Source organism: Piliocolobus tephrosceles, chromosome 3 (assembly GCF_002776525.5).
Source record: "Piliocolobus tephrosceles isolate RC106 chromosome 3, ASM277652v3, whole genome shotgun sequence".
Lineage (NCBI taxonomy): Eukaryota > Metazoa > Chordata > Mammalia > Primates > Cercopithecidae > Piliocolobus > Piliocolobus tephrosceles.
The window spans coordinates 24,524,819-24,533,417 of NC_045436.1; the positions used below are offsets into that span (position 1 = coordinate 24,524,819).

At 42.1% G+C, this 8,599-nt stretch overlaps 1 protein-coding gene across 3 annotated transcripts in view; it reads left to right on the forward strand.

Annotated features, from left to right (window-relative positions):
* The window catches only part of TMEM192 (transmembrane protein 192), a 35,636-nt gene that overhangs the window by 8,631 nt on the left and 18,406 nt on the right, over positions 1-8,599 (forward strand). For all 3 annotated transcript variants that reach the window (XM_023228492.1, XM_023228505.1, XM_023228497.1), the window contains exons 2-3: positions 3,731-3,877; positions 5,598-5,862. In XM_023228492.1, the coding sequence (XP_023084260.1) occupies positions 3,731-3,877; positions 5,598-5,862 (412 nt within the window). The remainder of the gene's footprint in view (positions 1-3,730; positions 3,878-5,597; positions 5,863-8,599) is intronic.

An 8,599-nucleotide genomic window follows, 5' to 3' on the forward strand; every position in this document is an offset into this window, starting at 1 on the left:
AAAAAAAAAAAAAAAAAAAAAAAAAAAACAAAGACAAGAGATGTAAAGTTAATGGGTCCAGTGAAGTCTAGTGGGGAAGAGATAAGTAAGAGACCATCACAGGATACTATGATAGAAGAGGCAAGCACAGAATGCTTTGAAAAACATGGGGGTGGCACAGTCCAGATTAGGGTATCCAGAAAGGCCATGTGGTGAGAATTGCCCCTTCTGAGCATGAAAGAATGCATAGACATTAGCTAAGGGAAGAGTAGATCTCAAGGCTCCAACATCTGCTGACTGAGAATGAGCTAGAGGCAGAGGGGTCTTGAAGAGAACAGCAGTAATCTGAACCGTACCATGAGTTATGGTAAACTAAACAGGAAGCAATCTAGGCATTAAATAAAAGAGTTGGCCAGGGGCGGTGGCTCATGCCCATAATCCCAGCACTTTGGGAGGCCAAGGCAGATGGATCACCTGAGGTCGGGAGTTCGAGACCAGTTTGGCTAACATGGCGAAACCCCATCTCTACTAAAAATACAAAAATTAGCCGGGCATGGGGGCGCTTGCCTTTAATCCTAGCTACTCAGGAGGCTGAGACAGGAGAATCGCTTGAACCCAGGAGGCAGAAGTTGCAATGAGCTGAGATTGAGCCAGTGCACTCCAGCCTGGGCGACAGAGCAAGACTCCATCTCAAAAAAAAAAAAAAAAACTAAACAAACAAACCAAACAACAACAACGAAAACAGTTGCAGAGCAGTGTTGAATACCTGCTACTGGAAATCGAGGAGCCCGCTCCAGAGCTAGGTTATACCCCAGATTACTGTCCTTATCTTTGTAATCTTAGCAACCAACGGCCATCCCTTACATAATTTTTCCTACTCCCTACTTCTTCCAAAATAAAGAGCTCTCATTCTATGTAGCCAAATCCTATTCGTGAATCCTTCATTTTTCCGTCTCATTGTAGTGCAATTAACTGACCTGAATTTTTTGTCATTGTCTTCTCTGCTTTTCATTTGCTGACTTATTATGTACTTCCCATGCACTATATTATTTTTTCTTTTTTTTTTAACATGTGGTGAGAACACTTAAGATCTACACTCTTAGCAAATTAAAAGTATATACAATGCAGTATATATCCATATTTTTAAGACGAAGTCTTGCTGTGTCACCCAGGTTGGAGTGCAGTGGCGCAATCTCGGCTCACTGCAACCTCCAACTCCTGGGTCCAAACGATTCTGTTGCCTCAGACTCCCGAGTAGCTGGAATTACAGGCACGTGCTACCACACCTGGCTAATTTTTTTATATTTTTAGTAGAGACAGGGTTTACCATCTTGGCCAGGCTGGTCTCGAACTCCTGACCTCAGGTGATCCGCCCACCTCAGCCTCCCAAAGTGCTGGGATTACAGGCATGAGCCACTTCACCTAGCCCTACAATGCAGCATTGTTAACTATAATTGCTATGCTGTCATTAGATCTCTGTGCACTATATTCTGTTGTGTATTCTCATATTGTTGTTTAGTTCTTCATGTCTTTATCTCTTACCTCCCCCAATGAAAATGTAATCACATTATATTCTTTTACCCCAGGCACAGTGTTACACATAATAGTTTATAGTAAGGGTCTGAGATTGAGAGATTGTTGTGGTTCATTTTTATGCAGCAGAGACCTGGAAGAACTGTTCCTGTCAAAACCATACCTTTAAACGTGACTTGCTGAAATTTTTAGGTGACAGCCTCCACGCACTAAGTCTTTGTTGGGTACTTTGGTGACATTACAACTCTAGTTGCTTTCACTGAGAATCTGGTATCTACAAACTAAGTTTCCTCAAGGGTCAATCCAGGTGATCCATTTCCATTCTATTTCTATCATAATGGAAAGTTTGTTTTAAGAACTCTTAATAAAGCCTCCATCAACTTTTCAAAATGTTGTGGAACCACCAGAGACAGTTTAAGAACTGCAGCTCTTGGGCAGCGGGTCCAGGAAATAAATGGGGGGATGTAGGTCAGAGGATACAAAGTAGCAGATATGCAAGATGAGCAAGTCTACTGGAATTATGTACAACATGAGGACTATAGGGAAAAAAATTGTACTGTATGTGGGATCCATCCTAAGTGAGTAGACTTTAGCTGCTGTTGCCACAAACACAAATAGTGGATAACCATGTGAGATGTTGGATATGTTAATTTGTTCCACTATAGTACCCTTTTTACTCTCTGTATGTATCCCATAATGTGTTATATACCTTAAATAGACATAATAAAACTTATTTTAAAAATTGTAACTGGACTGGGTGCAGTGGCTCACACCTGTAATCCCAGCACTTTGTGAGGCCGAGGCAGGGGAATCACTTGAGGTCAGGAGTTCAAGACCAGCCTGGCCAACATGGTGAAACTCTATCTACTAAAAATACAAAAATTTTAGCTGACTGTGGTGGCAGGTGCCTGTAATCCGCAGCTACTCAGGAGGCTGAGGCAGGAGAATCACTTGAACCTGGAAGATGGAGGTTGCAGTGAGCTGAGATTGCACCACTGCACTCCAACCTGGGCAACAAAGTGAGACTTCGTCTTAAAAAAAAAAAAAAAAAACACGATTGCAACTGTATGTAATTATTTCAACAATATAGGTAATGTTAAATAAATCAATATGTATGTTTTTAAGGCTTGAAGAAAAATGATTTGCTTAAATCTCATTACATATTACGTTGTTTATGAGATGAAGATATAATTAAGATTTCCTCTACCCATTTTAAAACTTGTTTTACCAAGATGTATATAGTAGTTATTTATAGGAGAGTATTTTTTTAAATTGGCTTTAGGCTGGGTGTAGTGTCTCACACTTGTAATCCCAGCAATTTGGGAGGCTAAGATGGAAGGATCACTTGCAGCCAAGAGTTCAAGACCAGCCTGGGGCCGGGCGCTGTGACTGATACCTGTAATCCCACCACTTTGGGAGGCTGAGGTGGGTGGATGACCTGAGGTCAGGAGTTTGAGACCAACCTGGCCAACATAGTGAAACCCCGTCTCTACTAAAAATACAAAAATTAGCGGGGTGTGTGCCAGGCATGGTGGCTCATGCTTATAATCCCAGCACTTTGGGAGACCGAAGCGGGCAGATCACCTGAGGTCGGGAGTTTGCGACCAGCCTGACCAACATGGAGAAACCCCGTCTCTACAAAAAATAAAAAATAAACCGGGCGTGGTGGCGCATGCCTGTAATCTCAGCTACCCAGGAGGCTGAAGCAGGAAAATCGCTTGAACCCAGGAGGCGGAGGTTGCGGTGAGCCAAGATTGTGCCACTGCACTCCAGCCTGGGCAACAAGAGGGAAACTCCATCTCAAAAAAAAAAAAAAACAAAAACGAAAAAAACAATTAGCTGGGTGTGGTGGCGCACACCTGTAGTCCCAGCTACTCAGGAGGTTGAAGCAGGAGAATTGCTCGAACCTGGGAGGCAGAGGTTGCAGTGAGCCCAGATTGCGCCACTGTACTCCAGCCTGGGTGACAGAGCGAGACACTGTCTCAAAAACAAAAAACAAAACATAAACAAACAAGACCAGCCTGGGCAACATAGCAAGACCGTGTCTACAATTTTTTAAAAATTAATTAATTTTTAAAAATTGGATTCAGGTAGGGAATGTATTCTCTTGCCTGTAATTTGTATATAGTTTAAAAGTTTTATAGTTTAGCAGATTTGTCTTAGAAACATAATCTAGAAAGTGGTGATTATAGCTTGCTTCTGTTTTTCTGCACCCCAGGGTTCCTTGGATATCACCCAGAGTATTGAAGACGACCCACTTCTGGATGCCCAGCTTCTCCCACATCACTCATTACAAGCTCACTTTAGACCCCGATTCCATCCTCTTCCTACGGTCATCATAGTGAATCTTCTGTGGTTTATTCATGTAAGTTGGCTGGAAGAAGGAGACCTATCCAGAGGTGATGTTTGTAAAAATTATACAAGTGTTTCAGAGGGCAGTTGTGCTGTATCTATCAACATTTAAAATGTAGGGCACATGTTTTTAGGACATCCTAAGGGCTGTGTCATGGGAAAAAAAAAAAAAATACATACACTTTTACTTACATCTTCAAATAATTCATTGTGGATATTATTTGCATACATGTAAAGATACTGTTGATAATAGCCATGTTGTCTATCATATCAAGAGACTACAAACTACTTGGCATCCAGAGGGCACAGTGTGTCCCATTCATATAAGGAAATGCTATGCAACTGTTAAGAATGGGGTAGACAGGTGTACAGTATATTAACATAGAATAGCCTTTATGATTACATTGTTGAGTGAAAAAAAATCAAGTTTTCAACCTTTTGTACAGAATGTTCCTATTTGTAGTTTTTAAAAGGGAGTTGAGAGGGCTGGTGTGCACCTGTTTTCCTGTATATAATAGATATTTCTAGAAGCATTCACGGACCTAGTTGCCTCTGAAATGAGGACTGAGGGTCTGGGTGGAAGAGACACTAATATAATTTACTTTTGAATACTGCTTGATTTTTTAACCATGTGCATGTATTACTTTTTCAGTTACAAAAAAGATGCAGAAAAGTCTACATATGTTGACACAGGAATTTATCAATTTACTTTTACCTAGAGAATAATGTTTCAGCAGACAAATCAAGTTGCAGTGGAATAATATGTACAATTTTTGTATGATGACAAAATTACAAATATCTGGAGTTTATAAAAGCACATGTGCGAAAAGTCTTATCACAGGCCCCACTGGTGGTGACTCCGCTGCCAGTCTGTTTAATCAGTTCCTCCATTTCAATTATTGCAGTCAGAAGCACTGGGGGTGATGGTTGTTCTCTGCTGCAGTGTGAAAAATTAAGAGGGCTCATTCTCACCACTCCTTGAGTATTTATGAGGACTGTGAATGGAGTTGATTGACTTGCTCAGCCTTTGCTCAGCCTCCTACTGATAGGTTTGCCTGTCTGTGGGGACCGTTTCCCCCAGTACATTTCCTAGCTTCCCCTGCAGCTGGGATTCCTCTCCAGCGAAGCACACTGTGGGAGTCTTGAGTTCAGAACTGAATCACTGGGGAGAGAGGTGGTATCCCCTTTCCTTGAGGGAACTAGTAGCTGTGGTGTGGCTCCACCATGGCTTCCTGATCCCCAGATCCCAGCTGAAGTGCTTTCTTCTTGGTACCACCATGTGCAGGGGTGACCTTGTGGTTTCCAGATGGTGACCTCTTTGTCTTCTTTCCTTTTACTTTGTGTGTAACATACTCTGCACCAGCCTGGGTACCATAGCAAGAACCTGTCTCTATAAAAAAATTTTTTTAAATTGGCCAGGTGTGGTGGCATGGGCCTGTAGTTCCAGCTACTCCAGAGACTGAGGTAGGAGGATTTCTTGAGCCCAGGAGGTTGAGGCTGCAGTGAGCAGAGATGATACCACTGTACTCCAGCCTGGGCAACAGGGCACGACTGTATCTCACACAGAGAACAAAAATACAATTTAAACAAAACAAAATGAAAATACATTTAAAAAGTCATTTATCAAAATGGGTAGGGGAAGCTGTAGGTATAAGAATGTATGCTGGGATGGTAGTTATTGCTTCCTAATTACAAATATTGAATATTAATCTTTCAACTCTCCTTTCCCTCAGCTTGTGTTTGTTATTTTAGCATTTTTAACAGGTGTGCTTTGTTCTTATCCTAATCCAAATGAGGACAAGTGCCCAGGAAATTACACAAACCCACTGAAAGTTCAGACGGTTATAATCCTTGGGAAAGTTATTTTGTGGATTCTCCATTTACTGCTTGAATGCTACATCCAGTATCACCACAGCAAAATCAGAAACCGAGGCTATAACTTGATCTACCGATCGACAAGGCATCTCAAGAGACTTGCGTTAATGATACACTCCTCTGGTACGTCCAGTTTTCTCTCAGCTACTTGGATGCTTGAGGGACAAAAATGACAGCAGAAAGAATATGTGAAGTTCGATTTTAGAATCAAATATATTCTCTCATTTTTGTAAGGGTGATGTGTGTTCTAACCACTAAAATTTGGATCACCTTAATGTCTTAAAGCTTTTCTTGGCCGGGTGCAGTGGCTCACGCCTGTAATCCCAGCACTTTGGGATGCTGAGGCAGGCGGATCATGAGGTCAGGAGATCGAGACCAGCCTGGCCAACATGGTGGAACCCGGTCTCTACTAAAAATACAAAAATTAACTGGGCATGGTGGCACGTGCCTGTAATCTCAGCTACTCAGGAGACTGAGGCAGGAGAATCACTTGAACCAGGGAGTCAGAGGTTGCAGTGAGCTGAGATCATGCCACTGCACTCCAGCCTGGCAACACAGCGAGACTCCATCTCAAAAAAAAAAGCTTTTCTTATGAAATATACAGCCTTAATTTTCATTTGAATCTGTTATTTGTTACGAACATGGTATCCTCATAGCATGTGTGAAATGTGGAATTATACCCTCTTTTGTTATCAGGTGGTTTACTCATCTCATAAAGATAGAAATGCTGTTGCTATTTGATATTTCTGAGGATAGGGAGAGGGAATTTTTTAATTTAATTTTATTTTTTCTGAGATAGGGCCTTGCTCTGTCACCCAGGCTGAAAGGCAGTAGCACCTTCATGGCTCACTATAGCCTGGAATTCCTGGGCTTAAGCAATCCTTCCACCTCAGCCTCCTGAGTAGCTGAGACTACAGGTGCGTGCCACCACACCCAGCTAATGTTTTTTGTTTTTTTGGTTTTTTGTGTTTTTTTGGGACGGCATCTTGCTCTATTGCCCAGGCTGGAGTGCAGTGGCCGGATCTCAGCTCACTGCAAGCTCCGCCTCCCAGGTTTACACCATTCTCCTGCCTCAGCCTCCCGAGTAGCTGGGACTACAGGCGCCCGCCACCTCGCCCAGCTAGTTTTTTGTATTTTTTAGTAGAGACGGGGTTTCACCATGTTAGCCAGGATGATCTCAATCTCCTGACCTCATGATCCACCTGTCTCGGCTTCCCAAAGTGCTGGGATTACAGACTTGAGCCACCGCACCCGGCCCAAGTTAAGTTTAAAAAAAAAAAAAAAATTGGCTGGGCATGGTGGCTCATGCATATAATCCCAGCACTTTGGGAGGCCAAGGCGGGTGGATTCCCTGAGGTCAGGAGTTCGAGACCAGCCTGGCCAACATGGTGAAACCCTGTCTCTACTAAAAATACAAAAATTAGCTGAATGTGGTGGCGGGCGCCTATAATCCCAACTACTTGGGAGGCTGAGGCAGGGGAATTGCTTGAATCCCAGAGGCGGAGGTTGCAGTGAGCTGAGATCGTACCATTGCACTCCAGCCTGGGTAACAAGAGCGAAACTCCGTCTAAAAAAAATTAAGGCAGGGCACGGTGGCTCATGCCAGTAATGCCAGCACTTCAGCACTTTGGGAGACTGAGGCGGGAGGATCACTTGAGGTCAGGAGTTTGAGACCAGCATGGTCAACATGGTGAAACCCCATCTCTACTAAAAATATAAAAACTAGCTGGGTGTGGTGGGAGGCACCTGTAATCCCAGCTACTTGGGAGGCTGAGAATCGCTTGAACCCAGGAAGTGGAGGCTTGCCTTAAGCTGAGATCATGCCACTCCAACCTGGGTGACAGAGTGAGACTCCATCTCTAAATAAACAAATAAATAAATAAATCTTGGTCTCAAAATAAATAAATAAAATAAAATAAAAATAAATAAATTAGTCATTGTGTAGCGGCCTGTGCCTGTAGTCCTAGCTACTTGGGAGGCTGAGGTAGGAGGATCCACTTGAGCCTAGAAGTTTGAGGCTGCAGTGAGCTATGAGTATGCACCACACTCCAGCCTAGGTGAAAGAGTGATACCCTCCTCTATAAAAAAAGAAGAAAAAAATTGAATCAAATTAAAGATTTTTCTCCAAAAAAAAAAAAGACTCTACAGAATTTAACTTTTATTTTTCTTCTGTTCTGTTAGTGCATTTTCTTAAAGGGCAAACTGCAAGTTCATCTACTCAGTGAAATTCTCAGTGGAAGCTGCAGGGCTATGCTATAACAGGGCTAAGCAGTTTATAGAGATGGGTGATCTTGACTGCTGTTGAAGTGGGAGCATGTATCGCTCCCTGCCGCTTGTGAGAACGAGCTTGAGAATGTTCAGCTGTGGATGTGCAGCACTCTCTTTTGGCCAGAAGATGTCAGGGTAACACAAAGACTAAAAACAAAAAGAAAAAAGCTTATTTTTAAACTACAAAAGATCTTATAGGATCTGTGACCAACATAATATTCAGTTTCTCAAGTGATGGTCTGGAAATAGTATTTTTGAAGCTCACAAAGAGATTGTTTGATCTTTACCTTTCCAAAATCTGCCTTTCAAATTCTTGTTAAACATGTAAGCTGTGATCATAATCTGTTTCTGAACACTTGGACCTTTAGAATCACAGGTGATGTCACGTTTATGTGGCTCATGTGAAACCCAGAAAATCAAAAGGAATGGAGCAGGTACTTATCTTATTTCTATTTTTTAAAATATTTTTTCTTATTTGCAAAGAAAAAAAAAAACAAGATAAATCTATGGAGATGTAGGACTTACAGATAACAGTACTGATAATATTAACTTCAGTCTGATATATTTTGTTGTTTTCCAGAGAAGAAAAAAA